The 20250-nt window shown below is 54.4% G+C and overlaps 3 protein-coding genes and 2 non-coding genes across 5 annotated transcripts in view; 2 read left to right on the top strand and 3 right to left on the bottom strand.

Moving 5' to 3' along the window:
• Dnmt1 (DNA methyltransferase 1) overlaps positions 1–4076 on the top strand; it is a 48864-nt gene extending 44788 nt beyond the window's left edge. Inside the window, exons 34-39 of the mRNA XM_021652455.2 lie at positions 1046–1212; positions 1346–1523; positions 1938–2133; positions 2506–2789; positions 3386–3476; positions 3686–4076. Coding sequence (XP_021508130.1) covers positions 1046–1212; positions 1346–1523; positions 1938–2133; positions 2506–2789; positions 3386–3476; positions 3686–3720 — 951 coding nt within the window. The 3' untranslated portion in view covers positions 3721–4076. The remainder of the gene's footprint in view (positions 1–1045; positions 1213–1345; positions 1524–1937; positions 2134–2505; positions 2790–3385; positions 3477–3685) is intronic.
• Positions 4077–10982: 6906 nt separating this feature from the next.
• Eif3g (eukaryotic translation initiation factor 3 subunit G) lies at positions 10983–14413 on the top strand. Its single transcript, XM_021652453.2, has 11 exons — positions 10983–11069; positions 11188–11234; positions 11437–11520; positions 11622–11710; positions 11835–11894; positions 12680–12784; positions 12881–13070; positions 13552–13659; positions 13787–13923; positions 14017–14123; positions 14325–14413. The coding sequence occupies exons 1-11, from the start codon at positions 11050–11052 to the stop codon at positions 14338–14340; spliced, it is 963 nt and encodes a 320-aa protein (XP_021508128.1). The 5' UTR covers positions 10983–11049; the 3' UTR covers positions 14341–14413.
• A 1411-nt stretch (positions 14414–15824) lies between these two features.
• On the bottom strand, positions 15825–19769 carry Ppan (peter pan homolog). The gene is made up of 12 exons (XM_021652452.2): positions 19616–19769; positions 19356–19526; positions 18693–18794; positions 18452–18502; positions 18194–18364; positions 17382–17458; positions 17089–17196; positions 16881–17004; positions 16727–16805; positions 16513–16642; positions 16267–16433; positions 15825–16185 (listed from the first exon to the last, which is right to left on the bottom strand). Exons 1-12 carry the CDS (start codon positions 19631–19633, stop codon positions 15974–15976), a joined length of 1410 nt encoding a protein of 469 aa, XP_021508127.1. The 5' UTR covers positions 19634–19769; the 3' UTR covers positions 15825–15973.
• Positions 17268–17347, bottom strand: LOC132652052 (small nucleolar RNA U105B). The gene has a single exon (XR_009589545.1). It is a non-coding gene; the product is annotated as a small nucleolar RNA U105B (small nucleolar RNA).
• Positions 18564–18646, bottom strand: LOC132652041 (small nucleolar RNA SNORD105). Its single transcript, XR_009589536.1, has one exon. It is a non-coding gene; the product is annotated as a small nucleolar RNA SNORD105 (small nucleolar RNA).
• Positions 19770–20250: the final 481 nt, after the last annotated feature.

Here is a 20250-nt window from a genome sequence, read left to right as displayed (position 1 = left end):
ACCCTGTCTTGGAAAAGAAAATAAAAAGCATGGGTGACCCAAGTACAGTGCGACAAGCCTGTCCTTCCAGACCTGGAAGGCTGAGGTACGGGTTCGGGGCTGGTGTCTGGGGATTAACAGCTAAATTGTAGTTCAGTGCGGTGCGCTCACCAGCGACACTGCAGACGCCCAGGTGGTAGAGCATTTGTTTAAGCTTCAGGAAGTCTGGGTTTATCACACAGGCCAGATCTAGTTGCACGCCTATCATCCCAGCAGCTAGGTCAGGGCGGAGGTTCGCCAGGACTTCGTGTTGTCGTCTGTACAGCAAGTTTGTGGTCAGCCTAGGCTACATGAGCCCTTGATTCAAACAGCAAAATAGCCATCCAAATGGGTGCTGAAGTAACTGAAGGTTGCCCACACGGGCCAGGGCTGTGTTCCCAGCCCTGGCCTGTAGCCTTGTGCTAGAGGCACGCTTTGACTGTCAGGAAGTGGGGGCTCCTGGCCTCCCCGTTGCGCTTAGCAGCAGAGGCAGGCCGATCTCTTGAGCCGAAGGCCAGCCTGGTCTACAAAGTGAGTCCAGGCCAGCCAAAGGCTACACAGAGAAACCCTGCCTCAGGAGAGGAGAGAGAAAACGGCCCCACAGCAGAAGAGGATTACTACAGAACAAACTGGAGAGTAGCAGCTCTCCATTTGGTCACCCAGAGGTTTGTTATCTGCTTACAGATGCAGGAGTTACTGTGTGGAGAAACAGGGAGAGAGTCAAGACATGATGGGTTAGCATTCTTTGGGGGTCGGCCTTTACTGGGCTTGACAGAATTGGGATGACAGGAGCCTGTGAAGACAGTGACTTTGGTTCTAGAAATTCAAATTACTGTAGCCTTGGATTGTTGCAATTTAACCAAACGGGAGTTTTGCCAATGGCATGACCCTGGCTAACTGGGGCAAGCTGCTCTTCTGGCCAGCTGCAGTGTCGTTTGGTGAGTTGCAGGAGTGTTGCCCGCTTCCGCGTTCTGGTTCCCCATGAAGAGGCCGGCCGGGGCAAGCTCTGTCCGTTCCCCTATTGCAGGCTGGACAGTATGGCGTGGCCCAGACACGGAGGAGGGCCATCATCTTGGCTGCAGCCCCAGGAGAGAAGCTGCCCCTGTTCCCAGAGCCTCTGCATGTGTTTGCACCCCGCGCCTGCCAGCTGAGCGTTGTGGTGGACGACAAGAAGTTCGTTAGCAACATTACGAGGTAAGAGCCGTGCCCAGCCCCTGAGTGCAGGCAGGAGGTCACGGAGCTGCTCGGCCCCGCCCCTGTGTGCGGGCAGTGGCCGTAGCGTCGTGGTGCTGCCTCTTTGACATCTAAGAGAGACCCTCTGCTACAGGCTGAGCTCGGGCCCCTTCCGAACCATCACGGTGCGGGACACCATGTCTGACCTCCCTGAGATCCAGAACGGAGCCTCAGCACCCGAGATCTCCTATAACGGAGAGCCGCAGTCCTGGTTCCAGAGGCAGCTGAGAGGCTCGCACTACCAGCCCATCCTCAGGGACCATATCTGCAAGGTAGCTCTCCTGGTCTGGTGCTCCAGGGGTCTGGCCAGCGCCCAGCCCAGCTTCTCTCCTGGGCCTACACTGGCCTCCAGGCTCAGCATCTCTGATCTCCTGCCCATCTGGCTGGAGTGTTCTCTTCAGTTGGCCCTGAGTGGCATCCAAGGGCCTTACAATACAGCCTCTTAACCTTCCTGTGTGGGCTTCTCATGCGCCAGGTCTCGCCCTCTGTGTGCCTCCCTGGCTGACTGAACCTACCAGTCCCATGCACGCATCTCAGCTGTCCCTCTGGGCACGTCCCCGTTTCCTCGCTGTCCTACACGGACCTCACGCTAGGGTTGCCTGCTCGCCTCCTGATGGGGTCGGAGCCTCCAGGTTCCCTGATGTGCTCCCTGAACCAGGTTTCAGCTGGTGTTCCCTGTGTTGTAGGACATGAGCCCGCTGGTGGCTGCCCGCATGCGGCACATCCCGCTCTTCCCAGGCTCAGACTGGCGTGACCTGCCCAATATAGAGGTGCGCCTGACAGACGGCACGCTGACCAGGAAGCTGCGCTACACCTTCCACGACAGGAAGAACGGCTGCAGCAGCACCGGCGCCATGCGCGGGGTCTGTTCCTGTGTGGAAGGTGGGACCCCAGGCTTTAATCCTCTCCCCCACTCAGTCTCCACCGACATAAACCCCACTTACCCTAGCCCTGTGTGTGGCCTGGCTGCTCAGTGGGGTGGCTTCCTGGGCTTCCCTAGCAGCCCCCAGTTGCCACATGTACTTGTCAAGCCTGAAGTCTCGCCGTGCCTGGGTGCTGCTGATTAAATGGCTGCCGGGATGGGGAATGGCAGCAGCTGACCTGCAGCCTAGGGGGGCCAGGTGCTCCATGCCTGGACCAAGCAGCCGTGGGAGCTCCCCTCCGGAAGCCCCTTTGCAGAGATGAGGTGCCCAGAGAGTGTGTCCCCCTGCAGCCTGGCCCCAGCCCTGGCCATAGCACAGTGTTGTGTTGCAGCTGGCAAGACCTGCGACCCCACGGCCAGGCAGTTCAACACCCTCATCCCCTGGTGCCTGCCGCACACTGGGAACCGGCACAACCACTGGGCCGGCCTCTACGGGCGCCTGGAGTGGGATGGCTTCTTCAGCACTACTGTCACCAACCCTGAGCCTATGGGCAAGCAGGGCCGTGTGCTCCACCCGGAGCAGCACCGGGTGGTGAGTGTGCGTGAGTGTGCCCGCTCCCAGGGCTTTCCGGACACCTACCGGCTCTTCGGCAACATCCTGGACAGACATCGGCAGGTCAGCTTAGCACCAGAGCTTGTCTCCAAGCAGCCCCAGTTCTCGTATAGGCGGCAGGGCCCAGGGCTTGGTTGGGTTGGGTTGTGTTGTCACCAAGAGTGGGTTAGCACAAATGCACTTCCTGGGCTGGCTGGCCCGTAAGGAACTGCTGTGGAGCGAAAGTGGCCCAGGCCAGACACGCCAACCTGACCCGGGCTCCGTGCAGACCAGCCCTGTGCTACAGACTGACCCTGGGCTCATAATGGGAATCAAAGAGGGTCTGTCTGGGTGTGTCTGCACTTGGCTTCCAGATTTTCCGAAATCCTTTTAAAAGCTCAGTTAGCCAGGTCGGTGTCTCAGGCCTTTAATCCCAGCACTGGGGAGGCAGAAGCAGGTGGGTCTGTGGATCCCAGCCCAGAGTTACGTAGACCCTGTCTCAATAAGCAAAAAGAGCTCCCTGTTAGTGATGTGGGTCTGAAGGCATCACAGTGAAAGGGTTGTGCCATTTGCGTAGACCGAGTCCCCGGTGCCCGGGTCGCGGTTCTGGTTTGGTCCGAGCTGAGGCCGGATGCTGGTGAGCCAGGTGTTTATCTGGTGTTGCCCCTTCCTTCCCACAGGTGGGTAACGCTGTCCCGCCACCCCTGGCCAAAGCCATCGGCCTGGAGATTAAGCTCTGCATGCTGGCCACAGCTCAGGAGAATGCCTCAGGTATGTGCCACTTTCCCTGTGGGTAGCTCTAGGCCCTGGGGGCGGGGTGCATGCCCCAACTCCACAGGAGGACAGAGCAGCGGAGCCTGCGCCGACCACACCGGCTCTCCAGGCAGCGGGAACACTCCTGCCGGCTTCAAGCGCTGCGCCAAGCACCAGTGGAGACTGGAGGGCGGTGTCTCAGTCCTGAATGTTTCCATCCGCCGCAGGTTCTCCAGGCTCAGGTTCTCCAGGCCAGCCGTGAGCGTCTACGCTGCTGCGTGCTCCGGGTGACGCCCCTCCCTCCTCCGCTGCAGCGGAGGAGACTGCCACCACGGACTCTTCTCCCCCGGAGCCCTCCGTGCACTGCTGTTGTGATTTTTAAGCTGTTGAGCCCATCATTTGAAGTGTTGTACACCGTGTCTGTGGCCGTGGCTGACACTAGGCTGTCTGTGTGAGGTTTGCTTTGTGACCGAGCCGTGCAGTACTTTGTGCATTCTGAATTGGAAGTCTTTTTAATTCCGTATTCGATCAGATCTGCCACTGCGCAGGTGGGAGCGAGACTTGATGTAGTTTTTATATGTTGTGATATTTCTCCAAATAAAGTGCTTCTGTAAAGCACCTCGGGTGGTGACCGCTTTCTCTGGCCGCTTCCCCACCAGCAGGGGAGGGGAGGGGAGGGTGCCGGCGTGAAGGTGTCCATGGACAGGCCGCCTGCATCTCTGCGTCTGCCTTGGTAGGGTACGCTTCTGTGACTCCGTTCTTCCACTGAGAAGTAGGTGGAACTTTATAGGACATCTTTCTAGAAAGTCTGTTAAGAGGCCGGTCTTGCCTAATCTCTGTGGCTAGTTTGACACACACACACCCCTTTTTTTTCCAGACAGGGTTTCTCTGTGTAGCCTTGGCTGTTCTGGACTTGCTTTGTAGACCAGGCTGGCCTTGAACTTGCAGAGATCCACCTGCCTCTCTCTCCCTGAGTGTTGGGAGTATAGACATATGGCATCGTGCCTGGCCCACTTTGCCCTTTTTGTTTTGGAGTTGACCGTTTCCTTCAGTGTCTGGTTATACGGCAGCCATCCTGTGATCATGAGGGTATAAGAGCTGGATGCTGGAGCGAGAAGGGCAGAACCACAGCTGAGCTGCCTTCCAAACTCCAGTCTGTCTGACCTCAAGCAGAACTCCAGTTGGCTTAAGACCAGCCTGGGCTTTCTGCAGTCTGACTTGATCTACTGAATTCTAAAGTGAACAGAGCTTGAGTTTGTCTTTAGGGAATGCCAGCTCTAAAATGCAGACATGTCTGTGTTCATCAGTTTGCTCTTCACTCCTTGAGTCACAAATGTGCCAAGACCCCTCGGGAGCAAACAGGCAGGATGTGAACTGTGCTGAGATCCCGCAGCCCTTCTCATCTGTTCTAGAAATGTCTAGGAGACTCCTGGGTCATTGGGTGTGGCTCAGCATATACACTTTTCTTTTTTTTAATGTATTTTGTAACCATGTCTGGCCACTATGCTCACTGTGGAGCCTAGGGTAACCCAGTAGTGTGGCAATCCTCCTGCGTGTACCTTTCAAGTATATAAACCCAGCAGTAATTCAAGGCCTCACTGTGTTCCCCAGGCTATCTTGGAACTTAGTCCTCCTGCCTCATCCTCCCCAAACCCTGTGTTTATAACTCTGCCCCCACACCCAGCCAGAACAACAGTCAGAGGATGTACTTTTGTGTAAATGGATGGCAGTGCCTCTGTGCCTCTGTGGGGCAGCTACTGTCTTCCGGTGGGCCCTGGGCTGTTGTCTCTTGAGTGAAGCTGCAGGGTGGCTTCCATGCTGGCTTCTGGTAATAGACATGTGCCAAACTGTCACCTCCACACATTTGGTCCAGCTCAGGCGTGTGGACACCGGATGTGCTGCTGTGTTGAACCATCGGACATGCTTCCCTTCAGAGCTCAAGTTCAAGCTTTGCTTTCAGGGAATAGAAACCAGAAGGTCAAACTGAGTTTGTTTGGAGATGTCACGTTGCTCGGGCTATCTTTGATCAACCTAACTTATGCAGTGCTGGGATGGAACCCATGCTAGGCGAACATTACCAGCTGATCCAAACCCCCAGCTCCATTAAGTTTTGCTAAGGCTGGGTGGTGGTGGTGGCGCACACCTTTGATCCCAGAACTTGGGAGGCAGAGACAGGTGGATCACTGAGTTCGAGGCCAGCCTGGTCTACAAGTGAGTTACAGGACAGCCAAAGCTATCCACGGAGAAACCCTGTCTCAAAAACAAAAAGTTCTATATGTCAAATTTTATAGTGTGGTGTTGGGGGTGGGCGTATGCCACAGCTCACAGAAGTCAGAACCGCTCTGAGGGGTGTACTCTTCCACCTGTATGTGGATTCTAGGCACTCAGATGCCCAGCTTGCACACCAAGCACTCAACCCCTGAACCATCATGTGCCTCAGAATAGGGGCTTGTTTTTTGTACTGAGTCAGAATCTCACTGTGTGGCCGAGTATCTTACTTTCCGATTACTCTGAAGACCATGTTGCCAATACCAGGGTAACTTTTAAAAAAGAACACTTAATTGGAGCCTTGCTTACAATTTCAGAGTGAATCCATGGCAATCCTGGGAGGGAGCATGGTGCTGGAGTGGTTAGCTGAGAATTTACCTCTTCTACAAGCAGGAATCAAGAGACACTGGCCTGGAGTGGCCTTTTGAAACCTCACAGGCCACTCCCAGCGACAACCTCCAATAAGGCTACCCCTTCTAACCCTTTCCAGACAGTTCCAGCTAGGGACCAAGCATCCAGATATGTAAGCACATCTTCAGTCAAATCGGCACACACCGCCTGAACCTGTATAAACCAGGCTAGCCACAAAAGATCCGCCTGCCGCTGCATTCCAAGTACAGGATTAAAGCTGTGCTGTCACACCTGACAGGTTTTTGTGGGGTAGGGGTTGAGATGGTCTCACTGTAGCTCCGGCTGGCCTGGAACTCCCAGATCAGCCCGACTCTGCTTCCCCAGGTACTGGCACTAAAGGTGTGTGCCCCCTTGCCCAGCTGTTGCCCTGTGTTTGGTGTGTTTGTGTGGCTTTTTGTCCCCTGGTACACATGTGGGGCCAGAGGATAACAGGGTTTCTTGCCACTGCAAACTCTGGGGTGTTGTTGGGCTTAGCCGAAAGCTCTTACGACTGCACACTCAACCATCGCTTGTTCTAAGTATCCTGAGCAGCCTTGAGTCTGTGTTTGCCTCTGTTCACTGTCCAGGCCAGTTGCTCTCTGGGCCTCTGGGCCTCTCTGGGTTTTTTGAGGGTCTCACTGTAGTGCACGCTGCCCTTGAGCTTGCCTTAATTTTGCTGCCTCAGCCTCCCTCCTGAGGGCTGGGCTTATTTGGTGTGAGCAATGGCCTGAGACAGTTCGTGGTAGTTGTTTTGAGGTGGGTCTCATTTTATATAGCTCAGGCTAGCCTGCAGCTCATTTGTGTAGCCTAGACTGATCTCAGACTGGCAGTGATCCTCCTGCCTCAGACTTTCTTCCACCGCTGAGGTTGCAGGGATGAGTCACTATTCCCAACTGCATGTTTCTGTTTTAAGGGATTCATTTAGCACATGTCAAACGACTGGGCAAAACAGTATCCCCGGAAGCTGCTGTTCCTCCGTAAGGTAATTATGCCTAGAAGTGGGTGGGATGCCACAGGGTCTGAGAGATCATCAAAACCTCCATAGAGGCTGCAAAATTATATTCTGGTTTTGAGATAGTCTCCAGTAGCCCAGGCTTTTCTCATATCGTTATATAGCGATATATATTTTGTGGCTAGCCTGGTCTTGAGCTCACGATTCTCCTGCCTCTGTTTCTGGAGTACCAAGATAACAAGCATGCCCCTCCGCCTCTCCCCAGCCTCTAAAGAGAGTGGCTAGAAAGGCGTGGAGGCAAAAACTCAAGCCTTAAATCTGCCTCCACAAAGATAATGCAAGATGAAGGTGAGTTTAGGCCAGGGTGAAGGGAAAGGCCTTCAGCAGAGACATGTGAGGTGGTTTGCCAGTGACCAAAAAAACGGTTCCCATGAAGATGGCTCGGTGAATAAACACAGTTGAAGCCAAGTCTAATGGCGCGAGTGAGGCTCCTGGGACCCAGATGGCGAAAGGCGAGGACCACTCCTGGATGTTGTTCTCTGATCTCCACACAATCACAAAATCAAGGGTCAGACATGGGCATGGAAGACACCCTTAATGCCCATATCGGGAGGCAGAGGAATGTGGATCACTGAGTTCAAGGCCAGCCTGAACAGTGATACCATGCTTTTTTTTTTTTTTTTTTTTTTTTTAACCTACTGAAGGGCTGAGGATGGTGGCCCATGCATTCAAGCCCAGAACTTAAGCAGTTGGATCTCTGTGAGTTAGAGGCCAGCTTGGTCTAAATAGTCAGTGCCACGACAGCTGGGAGATAGAACGACTGTCTTAAAAAAACAAAAACTAAACTACAAAAACCAGACAGCCAAAAGCCAACTATGAAACTCATGGATTTCAAGCCAGGAAGCAGCACTCCCCCGTGGCCTCTGCTTCATTTCTTATCTCTAGCCTCCTGCCTGCTTCCCTCAGTGTCGGGCTACGAACTGTAAGGTAAAATGAACCCTTTCCTCCCTAAGTTGCTTTTGGGCATGGTGTCTGTCACAGCCATAGAAACCTAGACAGCTTGGCCAGTGTGTACTGGGCTTCATGTCTAGCACTAAATAAACCAGCTGCGACAGCGCCTGCCTGTCACGCCAGCGCTGGGAGGTGGAGGTAGGAGGATCAGTAGCTTGAGCTCCTCCACAGCTATGTAGCAATTCTGAGGCCGGCGAAAGCCTCTGCTGCCCAGAAAAGGAGAGAGAAACAACACCATCTCTAGGTTTTCCCAGTGCAGTGCAAGTGGTGTTCTTTGAAGGCTGCCTGGGTGCCACCACTCCCGCCACACAGCCACCTCACTGACACATCTTTGTACACAGTTTGTCCACAAGTTAAACTACTAGGTTCCAAGGAACAATCCTACCTATACTTTATTTATTTTATATGCGTTGGTGTTTAGCCTGCCTGTATGTCTGTGTGAGGGTGTCAGCTCTTGCAGTTAACAGACAGTTTTGAGCTGCCCTGTGGGTGCTGGGAATTGAACCCAGGTCCTCTGGAAGAACAGCCAGTGCTCTTAACCGCTGAGCTATCTCTCAGGCCCCTATACTTCATGTTTGTACTTTTAAAACCGCCCAGCCATTTTCTTTTCATTTCATTACAACAGGCTGTTGCTCTGTAACCCAGGCGGGCCTCCATCTTGAGATGGCCCTCCTGCCTCAGCCACCGGATGTGCTGTACCCCAGGGTGGGCCACCTTCCTAAAAGGTGGCTTTGCTGTTTGGATTCTTTCTTTGGTTTCCCAACTGCCTTGTTTTAACTGACCACTCTGCCGGCTAGCGGCTACTCAAGAAGTTTTCTCACAAGAAAACTAAAGTTCCACAGAAAACAGGAGGATAAAGACCTTGAATGCTTCAGTCTGGTATTTGTTGTTGTTGTTGTTGTTAGTTATTTGAGGTGTTCATGCATGAGCAAACTGTATTTGCATCATTCCCAGCTGGCTTCAAACTCAATCTTCCTGCCTTGGCCTCCCTAGCATTGGGGTGACCATTTTGTTTATTGCATCCTTAAAGAGAAAAACAGTAAAAGCGGAATGTCAGTCAGTTAGCCACCTCCTTTTATGGCCACCCCATGCTTGGATGTTGCCTGACCTTGTCTGATTTCATTGTATTTTTATTTAGTGTCAGTGTTCTTGGTTGAGAGGGTCTATGGAAGAAAGGTTCACTGGAGGAAGAAGTAAGGCCTTGCTGGCGGCAGGGAGATCCAGCCGCTGTGGACTGAATCTCAGACAGCCTTGCAAGACTCCTTCAGGACCTACATACTTATAGGAAATAAAACTCTCCATTCTGATGGTTCCCCTAGATAAAAATAATTCTACTAGAATTCCACTATAATCTAGTGTGTGAGAGGAAGCCACACCACCACACATGGAGGCCAGGGAACAACCCGCCAAGTCAGTTCTCTCCCTCTGCCATCTGCTGGGGGTTGAGCTCAGGCTGACGAGGCTTGTGGAAGGCGCCTTTACCCACTGAGTCATCGTGCAGCCCAAGACGCAAACAAGGTCTAAGTGCTGGGAATATACGTTGTCCCTAATGTGTCCCAGTCCCAGCATTCCACCCCAGCACAACAAGCTTTTTGGAATGCATACTCCTAGAGCAGAGAATCGAGTAAATGAAGATTCTGTCAGAGTTCTAGAGGAATATCTCTGTGGACAAGAGCTCAGCGCAGGGAAGAGTTTGAGATGATTATGAGCAGAGAGAAATGTCTGCAGCTAAGGAGGCTTGCAAGCCTGAAGACCTGAGCTCAATCTCTAGGGCCCACATAGTGGGAGGAGAGAGCTCAAAACGTCCTCTGAATTCCATCTGGGTGCTGTGGCAGAAGGACTTGTGTATGCACAAACATGGTGTCTTCAGACGCACAGCACGAGTGTGTGCGCGCACACACAGACATGCACACGTACGATTGTGTGATAAAACCCAGCAGAAAAACAGAGAAAAGAAAGCACAGGAGACCAGTTGGCCTCTTGCTCAGAGAAAGGATGTTCTAGCACAGAGAGGTTTGTTCTGAGCCTGTTTCTTCCACAACGAGACCTGAATGCTGGTATCCCCCAAACAGTATGGGGCAAGAGCATATGTTTGTTTTTGTTTTTCCAGACAGGGTTTCTCTGTGTGGCCTTGGCTGTCCTGGGCTCGCTTTGTAGACCAGACTAGCCTCTACCTCACAGAGATCCACCTGTCTCTGCCTCCCAGAGTGCTGGGATGACAGGCGAGCGCCAACACGTCCAGCTGCAAGAGCGTTCTTCATACATGTGCTTTCGGCCAGGCTTGTTGGCACACAACTGTAGTCTCAGCTATTTGTGAATTGCTGGCATTCAGGCGTTCAGGGGCAATTCTGGGGACCAAGCAAGACTCCAGGGTTTTGGTTTTAGAGACAGAGTCTCATGTAGAGCAGGCTAGCCTGGAATCCAGGACGTGGACAAGACTGGCCTTTAACTCACGAGCTTCCAGCCTAGTACTGGGATTACTGGAATCCTAATTCTCCAGGAGGCGGGAGAGAATGAGCCAGTCTCGGATGTGGTGGTTTCACGTTTGTATTCCCAGCACGTGGGAGGCAGGTAGGGTGGAAAGATTGCTTTGAGTTCAAGGCCAGCTGGCGTACATCATGAATTTCAAGGCTAACCTGTAATTTTAACCATTTGGAGGTTGAGGCAGGAAGAGTGCGGGAAGTTTCTGGGAATCTTAGCTCAGAGTGAGACACTGACTTCTAGCCCCATCACCCGACAAAGAAGGGGAGGTAAAAGTTCAAGAAGTTCTTGGATGCTCTCTCCCAGTCCCAGCTTGGATCACAGCGCTTCGCGGCGCACGAGACCTGCGTGTCCACTTTTGTCCGCAGGGAGGCGCTGTGCTAACCGTGGTCTGGCCGCTCTAGGCTGCGGCAGCGGCACCGGAAGCCTCATTCTCCCCGCGCTTCCGCTCTCTGCCCGGGCTGGAGCTGCGTGGAGCAAGACTTCGCGATGCCGACTGGCGACTTTGAGTGAGCGTGGGGTGGCGGCAGGGTCTCCAGAGAGGCGGTGTGGGGGCAGCTCTGGGGTGTATGGTGGCCCGGGCGGCGCGGGGGCCAGGATCCGCTCACCGATCTCGTGTCCCCGCAGCTCGAAGCCCAGCTGGGCCGACCAGGTGGAAGAGGAGGGCGAGGATGGTGAGTGCTTGTGCCGCCGCCCTGGCCGCTGCGATACCCCAGGACTCACGCTCAGGCTAGAGCCGCGCGGGACTGCCCGCTGCCTCCCCACCCCCGCCTTGCGCTCTGCCCTCGAAGCGAGTGTCACCCCCAAACCCTCCACTTGGCTTGATAGTTCCAGCCCTGGGGCTCATTTTTCTCCCCCCCGCGTTTCCTCTGGCAGACAAGTGTGTCACCAGCGAACTCCTGAAAGGAATCCCTTTGCCCACCGGTGACACCAGTCCAGAGCCTGAGTTACTGCCTGGAGGTGAGCTTCGTCAGTTTCTGCCTCCCTCCCTTCCTGCCCTCAAGCCTACTTTTCAGCCAGTTCCCATGGCCCAGGACTCAGTTTCTGTCATCTTTCTCCAGATCCACTGCCACCTCCCAAGGAAGTCATCAACGGGAACATAAAGACGGTGACCGAGTACAAGATAGATGAAGAGGGCAAGAAGTTCAAGGTGAGGTGGGCGCAGACGTTCAGTGTTCCTCTGTGTTCAGAGCTGAGACTGGGGTGCGGGTGCTTTGGGTGGGTGAGAAAGTTCCTGAGACTCCGGAAGCACTCCTCTCCCCTTCCATCTTTAGATTGTCAGAACCTTCAGGATTGAGACCCGGAAGGCATCAAAGGCTGTGGCCAGGAGGAAGGTGAGCCCCTCCTTCCTCGATTGCTGGGCGTGGGGCTGTACCCTTCAGCTGACCGGAGGAGTTTGGGAAGCTTTCTTGTCTTTCTTATTGATGTAGAATTAAGGTTTAGTGTCTGACTCCCGGAGTTGATGAGGTTAGGTTTTTTGTTTTTTTTTTTGTTTGGTTTGTGCATGTGCAAAGTGTCATTCCTCCAGCATATTCTGCTTTTTTGTTTGTTTGAGACAGAGTTTCTCTATGTAGTCGTGCTGTCTTGGAACTTACACTGTAGACCAGGCTGGCCTCAAATTCAGAAAACCTGCCTCTGCCTCCAAAGCACTAGGATTAAAGGTGTACACCACCACAGCCCAGCACATGCTTAACATAGTCTATGACAGTTTGGGATCAAGCTCTTTCTTGAGTGTACAGCAAGCCCTTTTTCACACTGAGCCACTTCACCAGCACCTTTTTTCCCCTTTTCTTTCTTTTTATCTAGTTACTTGTTTTTTGTTTTTGTTTTTTTTTTTGTTTTGTTTTGTTTTTTTGAGACAGGGCCTCATCTAGCTCAGGCTGGTTCTGAGTTTGTGTATCTCAGGGTCCTCCGGTTACCACCTCAAGTCTTAGGGTGACAGTCAAGCAGCACCATGTCTAGCTTAGGAAATGGGAATTGTCACCATTATCACATGGATGGCCTCTAGAGAGACTAGAACATAGGATTCAAGGCCCTGATGTGGTTGTCTGTCTGGGGTACCTCACTGTGGGATCCTGCCTTACTTTGCTCCCACTTTTCCCTATCCTTCTGGATCCAGAATTGGAAGAAGTTTGGCAACTCGGAGTTTGACCCACCAGGGCCCAATGTGGCCACCACCACAGTCAGTGATGATGTCTCCATGACATTCATCACTAGCAAAGAGGTGAGCAGGGTGAAGCTGGAGCTCAGAAGTGCAGTTGGGGGAGGGTGGGCAGGGCACAACAGCCCCTTCTGAGCCATCCTTCTTGTTCCCCACCAGGACCTAAACTGCCAAGAGGAAGAGGACCCAATGAACAAGCTCAAGGGCCAGAAGATTGTGTCCTGCCGCATCTGCAAGGGCGACCATTGGACCACCCGCTGCCCCTACAAGGACACACTAGGACCCATGCAGAAGGAGCTGGCTGAGCAGCTGGGCCTGTCCACTGGGGAGAAGGAGAAACTGCCAGGAGGTTTGGGCCTGGGGGGCCTGGGAGAAGCCTCCCCTCATCCTTTTGCGGTGTGCTGTTTTCTTTCCACAGCATGTAGCCAAATTTGAGCAGCTTGGGGCATGGCTGTTCCTATGTGTGTGGCTGACGACTTATTCTAGCATGTGTGTATTGCACATACATACAGGCAATGCCCATGTTCTGGACTCAGTGCGCCTTCTGTAGGTGGAACTCTAATGTGTCTGGTGGGTAGCTGCCTCTTGTGACGTACACGGAGCTCTGCTTTTGACCATCATGAATGAGCGAGCAGCTTAAGTCACATGCCTGCAGTCTGGATGCTGTGGGGCTGTGGGTGCCAGGATCGTGTCTGTCCTTCCGCTTGTTCGCTTTGCCCATGTTGTCCGCAGGGGCTCTGAAGGGTCCTGAATGTGACATTTGGGTCACCAAAGGATGACTGGATGCCTTCAGCTGGGGCCGAATGTTACTTTTGATCCCTATTTTCCAGAGCTGGAGCCCGTACAGGCTGCCCAGAACAAAACAGGAAAGTACGTGCCCCCAAGTCTCCGGGACGGGGCCAGCCGCCGTGGGGAGTCTATGCAGCCAAACCGCAGAGGTGAGGAGGGAGGGGCAGCCCAGGTAGCAGGCGGCTGACCCAATGCTGTCATTACTCCCAAATTGTGCGGGTGGGGTCCAGCTCTGGCGTGCTTCTCACTGCTCCCCACCCTGCCCTGCCCACAAAGCTGACGACAATGCCACCATCCGTGTTACTAACCTGTCTGAGGACACGCGCGAGACTGACCTGCAGGAGCTCTTCCGGCCTTTTGGCTCCATCTCTCGCATCTACTTGGCCAAGGACAAGACCACTGGCCAGTCCAAGGTGGATGGGCTGGTCTGAGGGGTGGGCGTCTGGAAAGTGGGGTCCTGTGACTGACCCACTTCTTACCACCTGAATGTCTGCTCCTGCCCTCAGGGCTTTGCTTTTATTAGCTTCCACCGCCGGGAGGATGCTGCACGCGCCATTGCAGGGGTGTCTGGCTTTGGCTATGACCACCTCATCCTCAATGTCGAGTGGGCCAAGTAAGAAACCCCACCCCTTCCCATGTTCTCCCTAGCCCAGTTATGTGGTTGCCAGGCCTGTCTGAAGGAAAGCCCTGTATTGTCCCCTGGGAAAAACACTAGCAGGCAAGGCCTAGGCTCCCTGGTATGCCAGGTGTAGTCCCAGGCACCTTCAGGATCAGTCCCCACCAGTATCCTTACTACCTCTTTCCCTCTTTCCAGACCGTCAACGAACTAAGAGACCTGCCATGTGCTGCTGTCACCCAGACCATCAGGGACAGAAAGCCTTCAGTAAACAGACTCCAAATAGACTTGTGTCCTGCTTGTTTTTGTGGGTCTCACTGTGGGGGTTGGCGCTGAGGTCTTACAGAGGACCTGGCTGGATGGGAGGCAGCCTTCATTGGTAAGGCACCAGCCTTGAGGGGTAACTGGAGGACTAAGAGGCTTAAGGGTGCATATTGTCTAGTAGCTAAACCAGGGCCCCAGCTCCAGTTCCTTCTAAGCCTGTGACTCATTGGTGTCGCTGGGGCAGCCATCCATGCAGCACAGGGTGTTCACGCGGAACATTTGTATGATGTGGTAGGGCACACAGGAGCAGGCCTAGATGGCCACACCGTCAGCCGCCAACATAACACAGCTTCTGGGCTGCGGTCTTGCTGGCTGTGCAGCACCACCAGCCCCAGGGCACTGTGTGCCATTAGCGTGAGCAGCAGAGGCAGGACCGCCAACACCAGGCAGGCTGGAGGTTCCGCAGGGCTTTAGCTGGCTGCCCATCACCCTTCGGCACTTGTTGCAGGCATTAGACATCCTAGACAGGTTTTGGTGGGGCCCGTTTCTGGTAGGAGAAGCCAAGCATGATCCAGCTGGTAACACTGACAAGCCAGGAATGCCTGGGTAGGTGTTTTCTTGTGAAGAAAGGCTGCAGAGGCTGATGCAGGTGATGCTGCTGCCACCTAGCAGGCCACAGGTAGCGACAAAGCACTCCAGGTGGCAGGCCACCTCCCTGAAGCCCTAGTGTTAGGGTGGGTAGAGAAGGAGGCAGGTGTCTGCCAGCTGCACAGAGAAGACCACAACTAAGTGCCAGGGCCTTAGCTCTTGGGTGGTAAGGCAGTACAGGGCCAAGCCATTGCCACCTGCCATCTCCACCCAGAGCAGTTCTGGTCCACACTCCCCTCATGTTGCCAGATCCTCTACAACCACCAGAAAGTCCCCAAAGAAATCAGCATCTCCATTCTACAGTCTTCACATTCTCCACACTCCCACCCCCAATTTACAAAGCCCTGCATTCCCCTCGCCAGCAAGCAGCCATCTCCACCAAGGCAGCCTCTTTTAGGTGCATGCAACACTCTAAAGACTGCCTACCTCTGGCCTGGCCACCCCAAACTTAGCAGTCTGCAACAGTCTCCCACCATCTTCCTTCCCTTAACATATGTCCCTCTGAGCTGTCATCTGCTGAAGCACTGGTCAGCCCAGTTAAGCATACCCCATCTCTTGACTGAGTTCTGGTTTACTTAGGTGGGGAGCAGTGGTCATAGCAGCTCCTATACAAGGTACCTTCTGGCTTCCCAGCAGTGTGGCCACTGGCTCATCTCAACTGGCACAGCCACTCAGAGCGACATCTCCCAGCTAGCTCATTTCCTCCTCATACAGGGCTACACCTGTCTCTTGGCCTGTCATAACCAAGTACTGTTAACTCTGTCCCCACCTCAACTAGAGAGAAGATTCAAAAAAAAAAGGGTCGGGTTTATTGGAGGAAAGAAGTGGGACAGTTCCTTTATAAAAGGAAACCGGGCTGCACTGGAACCCAGGCAGATCCCGGTCCCCAATCTGGGGCATCCATGGTTCATCCACTGCGAGGCAGTGGGGCAGCTTCAAGTTCCTCGCCTTGGTGTTGGCCCCCTGTCCCGGCGTGTGGCTCTGGGTCCCAGCTTGGTCTTGACTCTTTGGGGTCGACCCTGCAGCTTTGGAGGCCGCCAGTTGCCACCCTGACCTCGGCCCAAGCCAGGCCTCTGCTCCTTCCCTCGCTGCTTCTTGCCCTGAGGCCCTCCCTGCCGTCTCCGTTTGGCCGTTCTGGGGAACAGGTCTGTGGAAAGAGAAATACTCCATGTCCTCAGGAGGAAATAAAGAAAGGGCCCCGGGTGTCACAGCAGACCCTGCTACACACCTTCGTCAGGCTCTTCGCCCACAGCCTGGCGAAAATACTCAGCATCGTCCTCATCCTCCTCAAGCTGGCCGGCCCCCTCTGCCTCTGGAGGTGCCCCTGGGTCCTCAGCATCACTGTCACCATCGGCCTTTGCACGGGCCCGCTTCATGCCTGCCAGGCTCTTCTTCCTGGAGGAGTGTGTCATGAGCCAGTTTGCCCAGGTGCCCAAGCTCCCACCCACCTTTCCTGCCCAGTGCCTCTGTGTACTTGTGGGCCTCCCGAAGTTCCTGCTTGCGCTGCAAGTTCTCAGCCTGTTGGTTCTGACGCTGTGCCTTGAGCCGTAGCTTCTCCTCCTTTGCTGCCAGGATGGCCTGCAGCTCCTCCTCCGTCTTGTGCACTGAGGAAGGACCAGACATATCTGTCAAGGTCACAGCAGGACTGAACACTGCTCTCACAGGTTGGCCTCACCCTGTCCCCTCACCAAAACTGTGGAAGAGGACATTGCCGTTTCCAACACCCTCCTGGATCTTAATGAGCTGCAGTGTCATCCGGGGCCCGATCTGGAAGCAGGGAGGGGAAGAGTCAGTCTCGCCTCAGGACTGGGGGCTGCGGGAGCCACCGTGAGCACCCCTCACCTCTGTAAGTCGGATGGCACTCTGCTGGGCCTGCATGTTCCCCCGTCCGGCCACAGCCTGGGGCAGCTCTGTGATATTGTGTTCTCCATCTGGCTCCACCTCACTCTCTGACAGTGCTACACCCCTGCGTAGGATAACAGGTCACCTGGGGTGCTCCGCCCAGGCTGCAGACCCCTGAAGCTGCACCTGCCAACACCCATTTTCTCACGAGGCCAGCAGCTCACTGATGTCCTGCAGTCGGCTCATGTTGGGGAACTTCTCCTGCAGAAGTTTCTTCATGCCCCGGCTTGCACCGACTGGAACCACTTTGATGCTGCTGTAGTGGCGAGAGCAGAGGGAGGGTGAAGGGTCACGGAGTCCAAGGGCAGCTTCTTGGTCCCCCCCTTCTGTGCATGCATCAGGGCGTTTACTTTGAGTCTGAGCAATCACACAGTCTCAGCAGCAGCGTTCTCATCAGGTGCATGGGGTGTCTCACCCTGAGCCCCTCCCACCAACACTCACTAGTGTCGGAAGTCCAGCTCCTGGGAGTCGGGGTTGAAGTTAATGAGGAGGCATCTCTTAATGGTGTTCAGGTTTACCTGGGGGCCAGGGAGACGGGACCTGTGAGATGCCTGTGGTCTAAGTGCTGAAGCCAGAGACTACAACTGGGTGGGAGAGCTGGTTCTCTCCTGCAGTGTGTCCAGGGTGAGTACTAGGAGTGACCCACAAGTGTCTATAAACTGTCTGGAGCCTATCAGACTTCTTAATAAATGGGGCCTTGTAATGAGCCCAATCTGATGCTCACATTGGTGACAGGAATGTATATGAAACTACAGTCTTGCTGGGTGGCTGAGGCAAGAAGATCACAAGTCTATGCCCAGCCTGGGCTAACATATGACCTTGGGTCAAGAAAAATCGGCAGGAGAAGCCGGAGAGATGGCTCAGAGGTTAAGAGCACTGGCTGCTTTTCCAAAGGCCCTGAGTTCAATTGCCAGCAACCACATGGCGGCTCACAACCATCTATAATGAGACTTGGTACCCTTTTCTGGTATGCTAGCCTACATGCAGACAGAACGCTATACATAAAAAAAAAAAAAAAAAAAAAGGTGGAGGAGCAGAAATTCAAGTCCAGTCTCAGCAACCAAACTGGAGGCCAGCCTGAGACACATGAGGTCCTATCTCTGTAACAAAACCAGCCCCAGCCCCGTCTTTGAATTTAAGACCAAGTCAGTCACTTCACACCAGTGACTCTCCCTCCACACATGAGGACCAAACACTGGCCTCCAATACTGCCCCCTGCCCACCCCCAGCAGCTGCCCGCAGATCTGGCCCACCGTGTGCACGTTGATGGACGGGAACAGGTTCTGGAACATGGTGGCCATGAGCTTGATGTGCATGCCCTGGACCCCGAAGCTGTTGAGCACCAGGAGGGGTGGGTGGTTGAACTGCTGCTCATGCATCCGGTGCCGGCGTAGGGAAGAGACAACATCCCGCACTAGTGTGTACTAAAAAGGAGGGGAGAAGCTGAGGACCCCCTGTGTGGCCAGGGCCCTCCCCAGGCAACCTGGGCGCATGGTACCTCTACCCCTCACCTTATTGATCTGGAAGGTCAGAGTGGGGCCGCCTGGGAGGCGCATCAGCTTCTGCCAAGGAAAGGATGGGTGAGGCTGGAGGTGTCTGGCTAGGGAGTGGGACAAAGGGCGAGGCTTGCTCCATTGCTTCAGAGCGTTTACTTTGAAGCCAGCATCACAACAGCTCAGGGCAGTGGGCTCATCATGAGACAGGAGCAGCTGGGATGGAGGGAGGGAAAGGCATGGTCTGGCGCCCACTCACCAAGTATATACTGCTGTCCGTTTTGCTCAAAATGATAAAGTGTGTGACCCCGAGGGGGCCAGCCACCGCCACACAGTCCTTCAGGGAGTTCTTTTTTCGAACCTGGTGATTGGAGAAAGGAATGGATACAGGTGTTTCTTATTGAGCAAAAAAGCTTAAACTGGGGATTCTGAGATGTTATTCCTAACCGCCACCCCGCTTTCTGGAGGGTCTGAGGATTTACCCAAGCTGCAGCCCCAGCACTCAAGAATAACTTTTATAAAGTATTTCTTTTGTGTAAGCACGTAGGGGCGCAGAGCTGAAGGTCAGAGGACAACCTTCGGGGGCTGGTTCACCTCCTCCACTACATGGGGTCCGGACCGGGAATTGAACTAGGCAAGCCCCCTTTCCCTCTGAGTTCTCTCTCGATTATGCACCCCATCCCCCGCGCGCGCCTTTATTACTTTTTACAGAAGACATTCACTATGTAACCTCGGCTGGCCTCCAACCGGACCTTCCCCCCTGGTCCCCAGTATGCCTGGTTCGAGCCGTGCCGGGGATTCCGCCGGGGTTCCCGCAGGGAAGGAAGGCGCTCTGCTACTTAGTTTAACCGTCCACCTCTGGCCCCAAGTCCTCCCCGGGGTCCCTCGCTGCTGCCCCGGGACGGGAGCTGAGGCTGCACACCTGCAGGCGGGTGGCGGTGAGGGGCTCCATGACCCGCCGTACATCCAGGCTGAGCTGCTGGACACTGCGACCCGCGCGGCCTCGCGTGAACACGAACGAGTGCGGCTGTGCGGCGTAGGCCTCGAGGTTGCGGAGCTGCGCCTGGGCGCGAGCGCGCTTCTGGTGCCGGGACTGCGGGGACGACAGGGGCGCGGTGAGCACCCTGGCCTGGCTCGCGACCCCACCGGCGCCCCACGCCCGCCCTGGCCGCCGCGCCTCACCCGTCCCGACTGCCCCATGCTGCCTGCTTCTCCACGAGGCCGCCTCTGCAGCCGCTTCCGGCGCGCAGCGCTCACTTCCGACGCAGGAGGCTCAACGGGGGCCTCCTTATGCGCTGCGTGACCTACTTCCGGCGACGTGTCGCTCGTAGGGCTTCCCACTTCCGGTACGCCCACCGCTGGCGTCAGCTAGCAGTGCTGCTGGGATCCTTGAGGGACTAAACTCTTTGCAGGATTTTTTTTTTTGTTTTGCTTTGCTTCTCAGGACAGGGTTTCTCTAGGTAGCCTTTACTCTCCTGGGCTCGCCTCGAACTCTCAGAGATCCGCCTGCCTCCGCCTCCGGAATGCTGAGATTAAAGGTGTGGGCAACCACCCGCCCACCTTGTTTTCGCAAGGTGTGCGAAACCTTATCTCTCTCTTTTTTATCTATTTATTTATTTATTTATTTATTTATTTATTTATTTGCGTTTTCAGGCAGATTTTTTCCCCCCCTGAAACAGATAATCACTTATTCAGGCCGAGCTGATCTGCAGCTAACAAAGATCTGCTTGCCTAGGCTGAGCGTTGCGACCAGCCTGGCTAGACAGGGTCATTCATTTATATAAATGTATATATATTACATACATACATGCATATGT

The sequence above is a fragment of the Meriones unguiculatus genome, chromosome 1, assembly GCF_030254825.1.
Source record: "Meriones unguiculatus strain TT.TT164.6M chromosome 1, Bangor_MerUng_6.1, whole genome shotgun sequence".
Classification (NCBI taxonomy): Eukaryota; Metazoa; Chordata; class Mammalia; order Rodentia; family Muridae; genus Meriones; species Meriones unguiculatus.
This window is presented reverse-complemented; position numbering and strand designations above follow the sequence as displayed.